Raw genomic sequence first — 17813 nt, 5'->3', positions numbered from 1 at the left:
GTAAAATATAACTTATGCCAGATGGAGAAAACCAAGCACGGATGGAGAGAGAGAAAAGGAAGTATGTGGAGGGGTGGCACATTTTTAAATAGGGTGGCAGTAGATGAGGGAATGGCTGAATGCATGAATTAAATTCGGGTGTGAGAAGACAGTGCATCCGTGAGAAGCATAAGGGACGCCTGCAGGCATGGGTGAAGGATCTAACGAATTACTGAATGAACGAACCCAGGAAGATATGAATGCAGGAACTAGGGCGCGAGTGAAGGAATGAATGAATGAGCCAATGGAAGAGTGGTTGAGTGAAGAGGTGAATTCGTGCTTGAATTAAAGCACCGATGAGGGGATGGGTGAAGGAAATTCAGAATGAGGCACGAAGGCCGGCCTGCCCCCCACTGCCTGCATGGCCCCCCGCTGCTGGCCCTGCTCCCTGCGCTGGGTCCCAACGGCCCCCCGCACTCCCTCGCCCCCACCCCACTCCCCATTCCCCATTCCCCGGGCCTGTGTGGCCACCGCCCCAGTGTGGATGGTGACCCCGGAGGGTGGGGGGTACGTGCCCCCCCAACCCCGCTCTGACCGCCCTCCCCTTGTGAGCGCAGGCACCATGCGGCCCGTGCGGCGCAACTTCTACGACCCGTCGTCGGCGCCGGGCAAGGGCATCGTGTGGGAGTGGGAGAACGACGGCGGCGCGTGGACGGCCTACGACATGGACATCTGCATCACCATCCAGAACGCCTACGAGAAGCAGCACCCGTGGCTCGACCTCTCGTCGCTCGGCTTCTGCTACCTCATCTACTTCAACAGCATGTCGCAGATGAACCGCCAGACGCGCCGCCGCCGCCGCCTGCGCCGCCGCCTGGACCTGGCCTACCCGCTCACCGTGGGCTCCATCCCCAAGTCGCAGTCGTGGCCCGTGGGCGCCAGCTCAGGCCAGCCCTGCTCGTGCCAGCAGTGCCTGCTGGTCAACAGCACGCGCGCCGCCTCCAATGCCATCCTGGCCTCGCAGCGCCGCAAGGCGCCCCCCGCGCCCGCACAGCCGCCGCCACCGCCACCGGGAGGACCGCCGGGCGCGCTCGCCGTGCGCCCCAGCGCCACCTTCGCCGGCGCCGCGCTCTGGGCCGCGCCCGCCGCCGGCCCCGACGAGCCGGCGCCACCCCCCGGGGCGTCCCCGAGGAGCCCAAGTGGCCCCGGCGGCGCGCCCGCCCCGGGGCAGAACAACCTCAACCGGCCCGGGCCGCCGCGCGCCACCGGCGTGAGCGCACGCGCCTCCATCCCGCCGGGGTAAGAGGGGCCCCGGGCTCAGGGTGGCTGCCCTCCAGGGCTAGGAGCGCAGAATCGCGGTGATCCTAACAGTCACAGGCACTGTCTAGCTTCTAGTGGGTGTTCACTTTGTGCCAGGCGTTCATTAACGCCTGAACGTGTTCTCGCTGCTTTCCCTCCAGGCACGGGGACGCTGCGCACGAGGTAGGTACCGGCATCACCCCCAGTTTGCGGATGAGGAAGCCAAGCCCTGACTACCCCCAGGAGCACACGGTTCACAAGGGGGGGGGCGGGGGGGGCATAAACAGTCCTGGTGTGAGCTCCGTGTGTATCCCTCGCTGAACTACGTGACGCACCTCACTTCCTACCCCAGAAGGTTCTGTGACGCCCAGGTTGCAGGTGGGGAGGCCGAGGCTGGGAGCGGTATGTTACCTTCTGACAGTCACCCGGCTGGGGAGCAGGGATTGGCATTCAGAGCCCTCGGATTCCAGAGACTGTGTTGTCTTGTCTTGGAATTTTTAGGGGGTTCCCGCCCCTCCCCCAGTCTCATGTCCGTCTCATGTGGAGGCTCCAACAAGCACCGACCGCTTGTTCAGAATAGTTCCCCTATAGGCCACCCTTGACGTTTCCCCGTTACTTTGGGCTGTACTGTGGTTTTCGGGGGTCTCCGGAGAACCCCCGGGTGACCTGGGGTAGTGGCAGCAGGGGGTGGAGGACGAGGAGAAGTCAGGCCCGAAAGAGCCAGCCTCTGCTCTTGCGCTAGCCCGATCAGCCCTTTTAGGGATCTCCTCTGAATTGGCTGTCCCCGCGGGGTTTCACTGAGGAAATCCCCGGGCGAGGGCATCTCAGGCCCCAGGATGGGGACCCAGTGAGTCTGTCGGCTGCCTGCCCTGAAGCCCTGACTCCATCAGTCTCAGCCTGACGGAGTGGGATGAGAAGGAGGAGCAAAGACCTTGCCCTTGAGACAGACCAGAAGGGAAATGACTAGGTGGGGTGTGGGTCGTGGTGCCCGAGCCGAGGGGTGCCCAAGAGCCAGCTCTGCTTCTGTCACCGTGGCATGATCCGGGGAAGAACAGCAAAGGTCAGATCTGGATAGAATCTTTGAGGTCACCACCTCCAGGCTGGAGAAGGGAAGGCATCCTAAAGCTGGCTGCCTTGTCTGCCTTCTGTCCCTTTGAAAGTGACTGCTTGGGTTCAGACGCCCTCTCAGCCTCCTCTGAGTTACGAGGTCTGTGGAGGGGGCAGGACCAGGGAAGTTCAGGGACCTCGGCAGCAAAAATTCGAGAATCTTCCCTCTGCGGCTGTCTTATTGTAACCCATTGGTGGGTTATGAAATCAAAAGGTTGAAACCAGATTTTTCTTGGAATGGAATAGAATGGAATGGAATGGAGTGGAGTGGAATGGAATGGAATGGAATGGAATAGAATAGAATAGAATAGAATAGAATAGAATAGAATAGAATAGAATAGAATAGAATAGAATAGAATAGAAAATATAAGCATATAGTCTACATAGTAACCGTAAGCATTGGTCCAGGAACCTTTTGTATCACGTTTACGTGTGTTCAGCGGGTTTCCAGGTGAAGTGGATTTCTTAGTCACTGATGAACTTTGTGCAATCCAGTGTTTCAGTGCAGGGAATTACTCAGCTTTTATTGCTCAATATTAATTCTCCAAGTATGTACCGTGGGTGTGTGTTCACAGAACTGAACAAGACACGTGGGGCCCAGAGTGCCGGGGAGACAGACATACAGCAAGTAAATGAGTAAATGAACACAATCGCTGGAGGGAGGGAGAGGGGAGGTCTGGGAGGTATGGGGACAGGGTGGTATGGCCGAGAGGGAATGGGGGGAGGCCAGGGAAGACCCCTCTGAGGAGGTAGCCAGATCTGGAGAAAGGATGTTCCAGGTAGAGGGAACAGCATATGCAACTCAGCGGGGCTTGGAGCACACGGCACTTTCAGGGACGGACATCTCAGGCAGTGGCACAGCAGTTGCGAAGGGGTCGGGGTGGGAACGTGTCCAGCAGGCTCTGGAGACCATACAAGGTTGGAGGTTTCCTGCTGGAACAGTAGGGTCTGAGATTGTTCCCAAATGGGGGTACAGAGCCAGACTGTGTGGGGCCTTAGGGGAGCCTGGGTTTGGTGCCGCCAACAGTGGGGAGCTACAGAGTGTGCTTGAGTTCAAGAGGGCTATGGGGAGAAGAACTCCTTGCGGGTGCTGTGCCGATCACTGAACGTGTCCTGCCGTGACCTGCTGGAACTCCGTTCTCTCCAGCCATGTGCCCCCACCCAGTCTGTACTGCTTCCCCTCCTGCTCCCCCTGGAGCCGTTTGTTACGCTCTCTGAGAACAGACATTGGCCTGCAAAGGGGGGTGGGAACTGTCAAGGGCTTTCTCATCCCTCCCCAGCCATGCAGACCCTGCCCCGCCAGACAAGCCTGTGTCAAGGCCCCCTCCCCTCCGAGGAACCCCAGCTCAGAGTGGGGGGTGGACACAGGACCTGTGGGGTCTGCCTCAGAATGAGGGGAGTGTGAGGAAGGCGGGTGGGGGTAGCCGACCCTGGTTCCTCCTGGCTGAAGCCACTGTGGCCAGGGCACAGCCTATGAGGGGAGATGGAGGGGGTCTCTGAGGAGCCAGGCAGCCAGCCCCCCAGGCCTCGCCTGGTCCACCACACCCCCAAGCCTTCATGGCCTTCTACGCGGTCTCTCTGACTCTGTGTTGATGTCCAGTTTCCTCTTTGTGAGGACACCAGTCATAGGTTAGGGCCCGCCCTAATGTCATTAGACTGCAGTCTAATCCCCTCTGCAAGGACCCGGTCTCCAAAGTGTTCGAGGGACTGGGGGTGAGGACTCCGAGTTCTAGGAGGACACAGTTCAACGGATAGCAGTATCTCTACGTATGGTTCACTGTGTCTCTCTGTCCATCTGTCTGTCTGTGGTTCCCTCGCCACCTTTCATTTTCCTCCCTGCTCCCTCCTCTGCACTTCCTTCGGTCCCACAGGACTGACACAGACCCCAAGGCCAGTCCTTTGTCAGCTGGGTGATCTTGGGTGCATGGCTTTGCCTCCCTAGCCTCAGTTTCCCTACCTGCCAAATGGAGCTAAAATCACTACCACTCATGCATGCTGGCCCAGCAGGGCCCACGGCATGCCAAGCTCTAAAACTGCCCACCCCGTATGATCACTTCCCAGCCGCATCTCAGCCCCGGGTGGGGAACAGGACAGGAGGCCCAGAGAGGGGCACCAACTTGCCCAAAGTCACAAGCCAGTGGGGCCAGAGCGTCCCCCTGGCCCGGGTATTTTTCCACTGCCCCTGTGTTGGGGCGGGGAGCCAGCTGGCAGCCTGGGCCTGGGGGACACGCAGGGGTGGGGAAGATCCGCCCTGTCTCCTGAGAGGGCAGCGTCCAGCACTTTGGAACGCAGCTGCGAGGCGGACTCAGAGTTTCCACCCCACGTGGTGGAGGGGAGAGAGGGGACAGCTGCAGGCCTGTTTCCATTTACTGAGTGCTTGCTTTGTCCCGGGCCTCATGCCACGGCCTTTCCACACGTTGCCAGTCTTAATGCCCACAGAAACCCCACGTGGCGAGTCCGATTTTCCCCACCCTTCGCGTGAAGAGACGAGGCTCCGAAAGGCTGACACTTGCTTAAGGTCCCCCACTTGGGAGTGTGATTCGAAATCTCCAGTTGGGCAGGGTATTAGGGTGCCCCCCCCACCTGTCCACCCCAGGTTTCTTGCCAGGGTCCCAGAGACCCGGCCCTGATTGCACAGTGTGTCAGGGAGCCCGGGGCAGTGGCCGAGCCCAGCTTCGGCCCCACCTCGCACTGTGTGACCACAGTGGGACTCATTGCCCCCTCTGGTCCCCAGCGGCTGCACCTGTGAAGCAGGGCCGCTGTCCAGCATGAGGCCAGGTGTCCAAGTGCCCGCGCTTTGGAGCCTGCATGCACGGTCTCCACTGGCCGCCAGCCAGGGGAAGGGGTGCTTCTCCCGTTCATCCCCATCAGGCTTGCACACCACGCCAGCCTGAGCAGAGCCAAGTGGCCTCTTCATACCTCTGGTTCTTCGCGAGCCTGAGGACCACTTCCTGTTTGCTGGCCACCAGCGGTTCTTATTCCTTTTGCTTATCCTTCTCTTGGGCTATTTATTGCTTCCTTACTGATTTGCATATGCTCCTTGTGCGTTAAGGGTCTTAACCCTTTATCTGTCATTTTTTTATCTGTCACAGTTTGCTGTTTCTTTTGACCTTCTTTATAGCCCGTGTTCATCTGTTTTTAGATGAATTAGCCCATATATATTGAGCAACTACTGTGTGCCAGGCATTGTTGGGGGCCCTGGGGATGGAACAATGGACAAGGCAGTTCATCCCTACCCTCCCAGAACCACAGTCTAGCGAGAGACAAACAATAAACTAAATAAATAAAATCTAGAATGTGGTCCAGAGTCATTGCTGCAGAGGGAACGTAAAGGATGGGAGACACAGAAGGACTGACGAGAGGGATGTGATTTTAAATAAGGAGGTCACAAGAGGCCTCCCTGAGAATGTAACATTAGAGCAAAGACTAAAGGAGGTTAAAAAGCAAGCCACGCAGAGAACTGGAGGAAGAGCATTGCAGACAGAGGGAACAGCTTGTGCAAAGGCCCTGGGGCAGGAGCAGGCCTGGTATGGTTGAGGAGGTCAGTGTGGCTGGAGAGGCTGCAGGGGGTGAGTGGTGGGGTGGGGGCGAGGTCGGAGATGAAATGGGGCCAGTCCTCTAGGGCCCTGAAGCTGTGGGGGGGGCCTTGGGCTTTTATTCTCAGTGAAATGGAAGGCAGCAGGGTTGTCAGCTGGAGAGAGTGGTGTGACTTTGTTGTAACAGGTTCCCTCTGGATATTGAGAATATGCCGCAGGTAGGGCCGATGCACGAGGCAGGAGCCCATCTGGAGGTGGGCTTTGATGTTGTAGGCGTATTTGGGTGTTTTCCTCCCGTTTTTTACTTCCACCAGTGATTTTATGTTTTTATTTTAAAGACTTCATATTTTGTTCTCCAGTTAATAGGTATTACATGTCAATGCTTCAAAACCTACAAAGTACTGAAAAACACACCATGAAAAGTCTCACCCTTACCGTGTCCTCCCCCGTCGGGGCTGTAGCCTGCCCACCCTCCCCCTTTTCCTGGCCTCACTGGTGTGCAGTCTCCCCTCCCTCCTGAGCGCCTCACCACAAGGTCAAACCAAACACCCCCACGCCCCAGACCTGAAGCACTTCCTGCCCTGCTCCCTGGGAGGCCAAACCACACACTCCTGTCTGCATGCGGCTGCCCCAGGTCATGGGAACCGTGGGAACCTCCCCAGCCCTCTCCTCCCCCCCCCTCCTGCCTGGCCTCCCCTGACAAAGCCCTGCTCTGGGGCACTGGGTGGCCAGGGGATAGAAGGAGAGTGATGCTGAACCCCCAGGCCTCTGGATAAGTCTGGCCCTAAGTGGTAACCAGCCCTCCAAAAGTCTCTCAAGGGGACTTTTGCACCCTTTATTCCCTAGGAGTGGTCAGGGGCGGGGCTGAGAGGTCCCATCGGTTAGAGGGGAAACTGAGGCTCATAGAAGTTCAGAGGCTTGTCCAGGCAAAAAGGGGGAGTGAGCAAAGGCCTCCAGACAGCGGCTGTTGACGGCCTGTGGTTTTGCTGGGCCCAGGGGCACCCTGGAGCTCACTGTGACAGCCTCAGCCCCAGCCCCTGCAGAGGGGGGTGGGACTGGGGAGTTGGCTGGGCCCAGGTACAGGCGGAAGGGGCACTGAATGGGGGCAGGTGAGGGGAGCAGGCCCAAGGAACATGGGGGATCCCCAGGGGCTGTTCAACTTCCTTCTCCCATGACATGGCGCTCTCACTTCTGCCTTTTCCTACCCACTTGGACCCACCTGACCGAGGCTGGAGCCGCCCAAGGTCCCCCCAAGGGACCACGGGGTAAGTGTCAGGGGTCCTGAGGGCCCTTGAGGCCAATCAGGGGACCTGGAAACCGTCAGCAGAGAATGTCACATCTGGTGCCTACCCGAGGCATGGGGGCAGGGGGAAGACAGGGAGGCCAGATGTGGGCAGAGCGATGGAAACGCAGCCGGCCTAAAGGGAGTGTCCATGTGGCTTCCTTCTTCCCTGGGGTCCCGAGCCCCCCTTTATGCCTGGGACAGAGAGGGGTGGCCAGAGTAGGCACCCGGGTCCACTCGTTCAGTCGCTCATGCAGCCTCCCTGGGCCTGGGCCAGGTCCGGGGTCCAGGTCAAGAATTTCAGCCCACCTGTAAGGTCCAGGGGGCTCAGAAAGCTTGTTCAACTCCAGATGGCCCTGCAGATCCGCCTGGTGGGGTCAGACCTGGCCTCTGACTCAGAAACTCCAGGATCCCGTGTCAGCTGCACCACGAACCAGCTGGGTGACCTTAGTGAAGTCACTTCCCTTCTCTTGGCCTCAGTCCCATCACCCATAAAACAAATGACAAACAGATTCCATCTCATGCACTGTCTCTGCTTGAATGGTTACATCTTCCAGGAGCGCTCTTGAGGGGGAGTCGGAAGTTGCAGTTTGGCTTAGTAGAAGGGAGTGCTGGGATCGATTGGTGGTGCCTGCCATGGGTGCGAGATTAGCAGGAGTACTACACACGCCATGTATTTGCCATCCCTGCTTCAACCTTGTCTCTGGGGGGACATTGGTATTAGAACTGCTGTCTCTAAGGGCACCATGGGTCCTCTGAAGGGACCACAGAACTAGCAGGGCATTTCTTCTTTGGTTCAACTCCTCCATTCAGTACTTCCTGAGAACCTATCTGCATGGAGTTTCATCCACAATCCTAGGGCCCCAGGGCTGGTTCAGACCCATTTCACAGAAACTCACAATCTGGTGCGAGAGCAAGAAGTGGAACCATACAATCAGAAAGCAAGATAAAATGTCTGTATCCTGAAAAAGAGAGAGAGAGAGAGAGAGAGGGTGGGGAGAAACGTCCCTTGGGAATTAAAAGGGGGTGGCTATGAATCCACTTGAGGTGGATCAGAAAAGGCCTCATGAAGACAGAAGCCTTTGCACCTGTCTTCAAAGGACAGGCATGAATGGGAATAGACAGTATGAACAGGCAGGAGGAATAGTGTGGCACAGGTGCCCAGGCAGGAAAAGGGCAGGGAACAGTGTGAGGAACAGCAGCTAGGAAAGTCTCACATTATCTCATCCCGCCTTTGAGCATTGCCTTCCAGGCAGTGCAGATATGAAGCATCTCTGCTTTTCCTTGGCAAGGAGGAAAGCCGAACACTCCATCCCTCTTTCCCAGACTAAGCCCGGGGGCATTTCTCTCAGACAGAGCCTCCTGCCTATGCCTCTAAGCCATGGAGAGGGAACTTGGTTCGTGTCACATGGCTAAGCACAGACTCTGCAGTCTGACAGCCTGGGCTGGAATCCTGGCTCTTCCACTGGCAAATTACTTCCGCTCTCTGGGCCTCAGTCTTTCCCTCCCTATAGATGGGCTGTCACAGACTCTGGGGAACGAGTAGATGAGGGAGTGAAGCAGGACAACAGCATCAGGCCCATAGTGAGAACCTGGAATTTTCGACCATGGAGAATACCCCACTGTCTGTCTCTGGGTGGTACCACCACTAAGACAATTTCTGTGCGATGCCCGGGTTCCCCAAAACCTTGCCATGGAAGCTCTGCCCCGGGTGGGATGCGGAGCATTTCTGGGAATTTCTGAGGGACTGTTTGCTTGGGCTGTCGTGCAGGATGCCCCCTGAGCATGAGCTCTGGCAGAGAAGCTCCAGGGGACGAGAGGCCACAGGTGGTGTTTCTCTGGGACAAGGCTCCCTTCAAATATGTGCAGAGAACACACGGAGGGAATGCATCTGCTCAGAACATTCCCACCAAATTCAGCCCGCCTTCCTTCATGCAACAAGTGTTTGTCAGACACCTGCTATGCGCTGCACACTAGGGTTGAAGTCAGGTGATCAAGGAAGGTCTCTCTGATGAGGCGGCTTTGCAGCAGAGACCTGGCAGAGCCATTCGACATCGGGGGGGTGGGGAGTGTTTGGCCAGAGGGCTTAGCAGGTGCAAAGGCCTTGACGGGACTATGCTCAGTGGGTTAAAGACACAGCAGATGTGTCCAGAGAAGAGAGATGGAGGGGGTAGGAGATGAGGTCACAGAGGCAGGGAGGGCCTGGTCAGACCAAAGACTTTAGAATCAGGTCACGGTTAGCGCTAAGACAATCAATCAATCAATCAATCAATCAATCAAGGTAATGCAAAAACAGAGATTTCTCCGGAGTAAAATGGTAGGGAAGGTCTCTGATAAGGTGACGTTTGAGCAGAAATCTGTGTTAAGTAAGGGATCAGGGCATGAGGATATCTGGGGAAGAGCATTCTGGGAGAGAGAGAGAGATCAGCCAGTGCAAAGGCCCTGGAGTGGGAATACGGCTGGTGTGTTCAAGGAACTGCACGAAGATGAGGGAGGCTGGGATACAATGGGTGAGGGGTGACCACAGGGGAAACAGAGTTCAAGGGGCAGGTACTGGCTATCTCGCATAGGGTAAGGAGGTTGGATTTTACTCTGAGCAAGGTAGGATCTGTGCAGGGTTGAGGGCAGAGGAAGAACAGGACCTGATGCAGAGGTGGGAAAAACCACCATGGCAGCGGGACCCATCTCCACCCTGGGGTGGCCAGGCCTGGCTTCTGGTCAGAGCAGATCTCAAGGGGGCCTGATAGCTTCCTCCTACATTTGCCAGGCTGGGCCCCAAGAGGGTGGGGCAGAGAGTGCAGGCTGGCCCCCCTTCCGGGAGGCCTGCGGGCAGCAGACACTTGTCCAGGGCAGGAGGATGTGCTTGCTGACTCGGAGGAAACAGTGCATCCCACATCAAAAGGGGGCCCCGGTGGCTCCCACGCTCGGGCATCGTGGGAACCCTGCTACCCTGGGTTCTCTCAGGGGGCCTGCAGGTTCAGAGAGGCTGGGGGCTGCCTTCACACTGTTCCCCAGCTCGTGATGAGTAAATAAAAAACAGCCCCACTGTCACACCCTATCCACAACCTTCCGAGGAGCAAGACTAATTTTTGTAAATCGGGCTCTGTGGTTTTTAAGGGCTGCCAGAAATTGTAGGGCAGCTGAGATTTAGAAACCTTCCCTTTCTGAGGTGCCCCCCTGCCTAAATCCTAGGCCAGAGACTCAGCAAGACCAGGGTCCTGAGCTGGACCAGACGCTGGGCATTAGATAGACCTGGGGTAGTGAACTGTCCTCACTGATTGGCCGAGGCTGTGCGGAGGATCGCGCTCAGCTTGAGAGTGCTGCGATGGATTAGTGATGTCTGCCGCAGGTAGGAGACAAGAAGCAGTGGTTTGCACACTAAGTATTGTCCTTGCCATCCATTTTACAGATAGCCCTGGAGAAAAGGAAGGTTTTTTTTTTTTCAAGAGACAGAAGGGAAGAAAGGAGATGGGGGAGACCTAGATGTATTGAGGGCCTTAGCAGCGTGTCTACACCAGAACTCTTTTAAAGGACGGGACAGGGAAGAGAAGCTTGAGGTATATGCCCCTTTGCTTTCCTGTAAGAGTATGGGGAGGGCTGAGATTAGGTGATAGCCCGCAGGAAGGTCCTGGAGCGTTATGACTGACCCCGAAAGGGTCAGATGGAAACTCAGCCCCATCACTTGGGTCCCAGCAGGCTGCTAGGAGGAAATCCTTCTCCACTCACACCTCTGCACCAAACTATGAGCTTTGCGTATTTAATCTCCCTGAACACTCACAAGGCTTTATCCCCATTACAGATGGGGAAATTGAGGCACAGCACCTTTCCGCACATACACCTCACCTGACCAGGTGCTGGGGGCCCCATGGTACCTGCCCGCCCATAGTACCCCCCTCAGGAGCTGCGTTCAGCGGTTCAGGTCACTGAAGTGTTTGATGACTGATATCTGCTCCAGATACTCCCCAGCCAAGCGTCTGTGTGTCTGTGTGTCTATGTGTCTGTGTGTGTCCCCACATGCAGCGAGTGGCTGTATGAGCTGGCTTCTCTTGTCCGATGGAACGCCCTCATGATGTGCACATGGGTGTGTCTCCGTGTGTGTCGTGCGTTCCCTGAAGCATGTGTGTACGTGTTTATATGGTGTTTCCCATACAGAAGTCTGTGTGTGTGTGTGTGTGTGTGTGTGTGTCTGTGAGGGATGTGTTCCCTGAGATGCGTCTGTGTGTGTCTTTGGATATAGGTGTGCATGGTATGTGTTCCCTAGTGTGTTGGTGTGTTTGTGTGCTTGTGTGTCTGCGTGCAAATGTGTGTGGCATGTTCCCCACGCACAGGTATTCCGTGTCTGTGTCATCTGGGGAAGGAGCTTCCTGGGACGTGTGCGGGTCTGTGCGCATCATGTGGGGAGGGGCCTGTTCGTGCCGTGTTCTCCATGTTGTGTGTGTGTGTGTGTGTACGTGTATGTGGTGGTGTGTTCCCCAAGTATATGTGTGCATGGAAAAGTAGCGCCTGTTCCCGAGGAGCGTGTGCGTGTATGTTTCTGGATCCACTGCGGCTGCGCCCAAGCCTGCCAAGCATACCCTTTGCTTGAAGGTGCTTCCCAGCCGGCTGCCCAGGACCAACTGTGCCTGCCAGTGGCAGGTGACCAGGCAGTACTGGCCAGGCTCAGACCTTAGCAGGCAGGCCAAGGGGGTGGCAGCAGCAACTTCCCCAGCTGTCCCTGCCCCCATCCCTTCCTGCACCCCCTCCTGGCACATCCCCCAAGCCTCTCTGGCTCCCCTGGCTTTGAGATCGCACCTCTTCATCGAGACTTATCCATCCAGCCCTTCAACAGCCAGACCGTAGTTCACCTACACAGCCCAGCGCTAAAGTCATAAAGACTCAGGCAGGCACAGTGTACAGATCGCCCCAGCCCTTCTCATCCAGCCCTCCCAGCAGCTCTGGGGGTGAGGTATTATTATCCCCATTTTACGGATGAGGAAACCAAGGGTCAGTGACTTGCCCAAGCTTGTCACTGCAATACTTTCATGGTTTCCTCTCCAAGGGGAAGGGAAAATATACACCGTGACTTAGGGGGCTGAGGTGCAGAGAAGTGAAACTTCCAGCCAGGGTTACACATCAGTGGGGTGTTGGTGATGAGTAATGCTATTCGAGTCTTTGTTAGGTGCCAGGAATTCTGCTGGACCCTTGACATGCAGAATTTCGTGGGCTCCTCAGAGCAAACATAAGGAAGGTGCCATTTTACAGATGGGAGACCAGCTTAGGAGAGGTGCTGTGATGTGCTGTGTGACACCCAGCCAGTTAGTGCTTGAGCTGAGATATGAGAGCAGCTCTGGCTGATTTCAAAAGCCAGAGCTCTTTGGTGGGGGAGGGCAAAGAGGGGAAGCAGGCTATGGTTTCCTAGGGCCTCTTCATTTGAAGAGGGGCAATGCCTTGGTTACAGGAACTGACATCAGTAGATCTTCAAGAGGGTAAAAAAGTGTTTATTGTAAAATGTCTTTGGAAAACCTAGATGTGTCATTCCTAATCATATTTCTTTTTGCAGGACTTATCAGAGCCTTCAATGTACTCATATATGTTGTGAATTTTCAAGGAGACAGTGTTTTATAACTTATTTGATCCCTGAATGCCTCTTTCCCAGAACCTTTTATGGGGACCAACGCTCCATATAGCAAACTTGGAAGAAATAGTGGAATGGCTGCATCACTAAGAGCTGAGTTTCAGGCACAGTGGCCAGTGGAAGGGAGCCTTTGGACCCCACGCTCTCGCAGAGGTGGAGGCCAGCTGAGGAGGGGGGAAGAAAAGTACTATGTCTAGGGGTCCATTCCATTATAACTGGGGCAGAGTTCCCAAACACACCCCGCTTCATAATAGAAGGGCGTCTATGTCCCTGGGGATCATTCTAAATGACGGGGACAGGCACAAAGAGGTCAGAGTACCTCCAGGAGCCAGAAGGCAAAGCAGGATCCCCTGATCTGGTGTGTGGAGCTGGAGTCCAGCTGCGCCCTCTTTTCTCCCCTCAGGGTCCCCGCGCTCCCGGTGAAGAACTTGAATGGTACCGGGCCGGTCCATCCGGCCCTGGCAGGTGAGATCCAGCCCTGGAAGGACAGACGGGTGGGGCCCATGAGGCGTCGGCCCCACCTGTCTGCCCTGTGACTCCGCCCCTCGACGGGGATGGTGGGCGGGGCCCAGAGGAAACGCCCCTTACGGTTGGACGCTGACTCTGGGGTAGGCGGAGCCCGCAGAAGGCCCTCCATTCGGCTTCCGCCCGCCGTGGGGGCCGACGGGACCACGGCCCACCCACCTGAAGGCCCCAGGATTCCTGGGGTGGGCGGGTCCTGGGGGAAGGCTTCCGGCGCCCACCCAAAGGCGGGAGGACGGGGTGGGCGGGGACCGGTGGGCGCCCCGCCCCCTGACGGCCTCGCCCCCTCCCCAGGGATGACAGGGATCCTGCTGTGTGCGGCGGGCCTGCCAGTGTGCCTGACGCGGGCCCCCAAGCCCATCCTGCACCCGCCACCTGTGAGCAAGAGCGACGTCAAGCCCGTGCCCGGCGTGCCCGGGGTGTGCCGCAAGACCAAGAAGAAGCACCTCAAGAAGAGTACGCCATCCACGCCGACCCTGACCCCACTAACCTAAGCCTTGACCCCGAGCCCTCTGACCCCTAACTGCAATTTGTTCTTAGGACTTAGAACTCCACCTCCATCTCCTGATCTCAGCTCCCTTTCCCCTGACCCCCTCTGCCACCAACCCGATTGCGGCAACCGCTGACAGGTGACTCCTGCCAACCCCTCTCTGACCCCTGACCCCATCCTGAGCCAAGCCCTCAGGGGGAGACTCTAGGCACCCTCGAGCCCATCGCGCTGTGTCCTTGCAGGTAAGAACCCTGAGGACGTGGTTCGAAGGTACATGCAGAAGGTGAAGAACCCGCCTGATGAGGTGAGCGCCCGCGGGGGAGTGCTGGCCTGGGCAGGGGGCCACCTCGCCTCCCCACCCTCTGCAGTGGTTCTGTGTGTTATAGTCTCTCCTCCCAGCTTGGGGGTTCGCCTTTTCTCTTTTATGCAATGTCTTCTGATAAACAGAAATGCTTAGGTTCAATAGAATCATCAATCTCCTGATGATTGATAGCTTTCGTATCTTATTTTCGCCTGTATTTTCCACCCCGTGTTTAAGTTTTGCTTTTGATAGTTAAGTCTTTAATCCCTCTGGAGGGGGGTGCGAGGGAGCCTGTCTTCCTCTGCCATGTATCTGCATTCAGTATATGGGGTGACCTCTCCCTTTGCCAAATGGGTACCGGAGGCAGGGCAGTCTGCCACCCTTCGGAGCCTGGGAGCCTGGCCCCCGCCCAGGGACAGCGCTGACCTGAGGGTGTCCTGCCCTGGCTGGGCCTCAGTCTCCTCTCTGTGCCCCTGCCCGCAGGACTGCACCATCTGCATGGAGCGTCTGGTCACAGCATCCGGCTACGAGGGCGTGCTTCGGCACAAGGGCGTGCGGCCCGAGCTTGTGGGCCGCCTGGGCCGCTGCGGCCACATGTACCACCTGCTGTGCCTCGTGGCCATGTACTCCAATGGCAACAAGGTGGGCCGCACCGGCCAGTGGGTGGAGCCAGTGGGCGGGGCGCAGGCAGAGGGGCGGGGCCGGGATGCCTGGGGGCCTCACCGCCAGCCTCTCTCCCCGCCCCAGGATGGCAGCCTGCAGTGCCCCACCTGCAAGGCCATCTACGGAGAGAAGACGGGCACTCAGCCGCCCGGGAAGATGGAGTTCCACCTCATCCCCCACTCGCTGCCGGGCTTCGCTGACACCCAGACCATCCGCATTGTCTACGACATCCCCACAGGCATCCAGGTGAGCCCCGCCCCCTCCCCGCCCCCCCTGGCCTCAACTCCTCTGAACACTGCAGAGGCCCCCCCTACACCTGTCCACGGTTCAAGCCCCTGCTCCCCTCCCTACAGGGCCCCGAGCACCCCAACCCAGGCAAGAAGTTCACCGCAAGAGGCTTCCCACGCCACTGCTATCTGCCCAACAATGAGAAGGGCCGGAAGGTAGGTGCCCTGAAAGTGCAGGGGTGTGGGCGCTGGCCAGGGTCCCCCTCACCCCCAATCCCTGTTTCCTCCCTGCACCAGGATCCACCACTACCTCCTAGTGCACGCCCAGCCCTGCCAGTTGCTTCACACCCCCATCTCATCTCCAGCTTGGTGAGGTCGAGGTCTAGACCCCGTTTTACAGAACCCTCAGACAGGGCAAGTGACTTGCCCAAGGTCACACAGCTAGGAAGTGGGAGGGCCTGGATTTCATCCCAAGCAGTCCAGGCTCTTCACCACCGCACTCTGGATTGTCGGCTTCACTTCTTGTTTTTCAAGAGAAGCCAGACCTTCTGATTTTCATGTGAAATCTCCAAGTTTTTGAATATTGCCAAAGAAGTCACAAAATGCCTATTTAGTAAACCAGATACAGCTGAGGGCCTTCGATTTGAGACCCAGATGAAACAGGCAGATAACCTGGAAAGAGCTCTTACTGGGAGTCCACCTGGGGAAGCGGCCAAGCTGGGCGGCCCCCGGGAACGCTGCGGAGCTTGGAAGGCGCTAACGGAGCCTCAGCACGGCCAGAGAGGGAGGGAGGCCGGGCGGGGGCTCCAGCCGCAGGGCGGGGCTGCCGGGGCCCTCGCTCACCCCGCACCTGTCCCGGCGCCCGCCCCCCAGGTGCTGAGGCTGCTCGTCACCGCCTGGGAGCGGAGACTGATCTTTACCATCGGCACGTCCAACACCACGGGCGAGTCGGACACCGTGGTGTGGAACGAGATCCACCACAAGACCGAGTTTGGGTCCAACCTCACGGGCCACGGCTACCCGGACGCTAGCTACCTAGACAACGTGCTGGCCGAGCTCACAGCCCAAGGCGTGTCTGAGGCCGCGGCCAAGGCCTGAGGCCCGAGGCTGCCCACTTGCCCTCCTGCTTGGCCCCCTGGTCCGGCACTTGCCTCCCTCCGCCAGGTGTGTCCTGGCGGCCCAGGTTCAGGGCTGCGGAGGAGCCTGCGGAAGGAGCCAGAAGCATTCCGGAGATGTGGCTGGTGGTAGTTGGAATGCTGGGAGGATGGCAGGCCAGCCGGCTCCGACTTGTAGCTCCCCGAGAGGGTGCAGAGAGAGCACCAGGAACCACAGCAACCTCCCCACCAAAAAGACAGAGCCCCACCCCCTCACGCAAACACACGTGTCCTGTTGAACACATGCACGCACACCCACGTGCCTCTACTTACCCCCACACTGGGGGGGAAGAGACAGAAGACCCCTGTGATACTCCATGTGGATTCCCATCTGTGTCTCTGTCACATCTGTACAGGCTTGTCTGCAAACGGGATTCAGGTCAAGCACCTGGGGGCCTGCTGGGGCTCCGAGGGAAGGGGGCCCTTGGGAAGCTCAGCCTCCCCCCATCTCTGCCACCCGCTGATGGGCAGTCGTGGGCCCATGGGATAGAAGCCACAGATGAGTCAGCAGGCTTGCGAAGGGGCAGGCTGGAGAGAGGGGGACCCGAGGGATCTTATTTTGTGCTTGTGTCTCTTCATCCTTCTGGGACTCTGACGTCCTTCTTCTCCCTCCCATCCCCAGGCCTTATGTCTGTCCCAGATAAAGGCACTGTTCTCCTTTCCTCCCCACCCCATCCTCTCCACCAAATCGCTCCCAAACATCGAGATCCAAAGGCTGGAGCTTCTGGCTTCAGGAGCAAGACAAGGAGGCCTAGCTTAGGCCAGCAGGTCTAAAAAGCCGACCGGACAGCAAAGAGTCCATCTCCCTTTCCTTGGGAGTGGGCAGTGGGGTGGCTGATGGTCTTGGCCAACCAGGGGCCTGTTGCCCAGGCAACTCACCAGCTCCGCCTCTGTTGATTGGCTGCCACGATGGAAGTCAGCCAAGATTTAAAGGGACGCCAGAGATTGCTCTTTTGAAAACCTACCAGTCCCACTGTGGGTGGAGAAATAAATGGTCTTTCTCCTCCTCACTCAGTCTTTTCCTGCCGAGGGTGGGGGGGAGGGTGGGTGGCTCTGTTCCTGGGGGCCTCTGGTCCACCCCCATCGGCGAGCTTGCAACAAAACGATGACCCCTAGACCATTGCCCCTCTGCCTTGGGCAGCTGGAGATGGAGGGTCCCCATAATTCTCTTGTCTTGGGGTACACAGGGAATGTGAGGGTGACAGAGGCAGACCCTCCCAGCCCTAGTCCCCAAGAGGGCAGGGCTGAAGGTGCTGTTCTCAAGCACGGCACAAAACAATGCCTACAGCTGCTCCCCCCCCCCCCCCCCCCCCCCGCACAGTACTAGGAATGAGGGACCCCCAGCACAGTACTGGGGATGAGGGACTTGGGCTGGGAGCTGAGAGCCTACAGGAAAGCATGGAGGAGCTGGGAGACACGGTGATTGGCTCCTCGAGCCCCCGCCCCTGCCCTAAGGAAGGAGGGCCCTGTTCTGTCTAGGGACAGATCCCGGCATCTGCAACAAGCTTCCTACCAGCTCCGCAGCATCCCGGGATGCTGGGCGGCTGTGGCGGATGCCGTGGCTTCGGGCGTCCCCTGCTGGCCAGGCTCGGGATAGCGCCGCATCTTTCTGGGTCCTCCTTATCTCCAGACATGCTTT

General features: G+C 57.8%; 1 protein-coding gene across 1 annotated transcript in view; it reads left to right on the top strand.

Moving 5' to 3' along the window:
- The window catches only part of DTX1 (deltex E3 ubiquitin ligase 1), a 34267-nt gene extending 17083 nt beyond the window's left edge, over positions 1 to 17184 (top strand). The window contains exons 2-9 of the mRNA XM_045776435.2: positions 597 to 1278; positions 13221 to 13282; positions 13634 to 13795; positions 14072 to 14133; positions 14614 to 14772; positions 14878 to 15039; positions 15147 to 15236; positions 15894 to 17184. Of these exons, the coding sequence (XP_045632391.1) occupies positions 597 to 1278; positions 13221 to 13282; positions 13634 to 13795; positions 14072 to 14133; positions 14614 to 14772; positions 14878 to 15039; positions 15147 to 15236; positions 15894 to 16118 (1604 nt within the window). The 3' untranslated portion in view covers positions 16119 to 17184. The remainder of the gene's footprint in view (positions 1 to 596; positions 1279 to 13220; positions 13283 to 13633; positions 13796 to 14071; positions 14134 to 14613; positions 14773 to 14877; positions 15040 to 15146; positions 15237 to 15893) is intronic.
- The last annotated feature ends 629 nt before the right edge of the window (positions 17185 to 17813 follow it).

This window comes from Ursus americanus, chromosome 30 (genome assembly GCF_024610735.1).
Source record: "Ursus americanus isolate L20-20 chromosome 30, mUrsAme1.1.p, whole genome shotgun sequence".
NCBI classification, from domain to species: domain Eukaryota; kingdom Metazoa; phylum Chordata; class Mammalia; order Carnivora; family Ursidae; genus Ursus; species Ursus americanus.
This window is presented reverse-complemented; position numbering and strand designations above follow the sequence as displayed.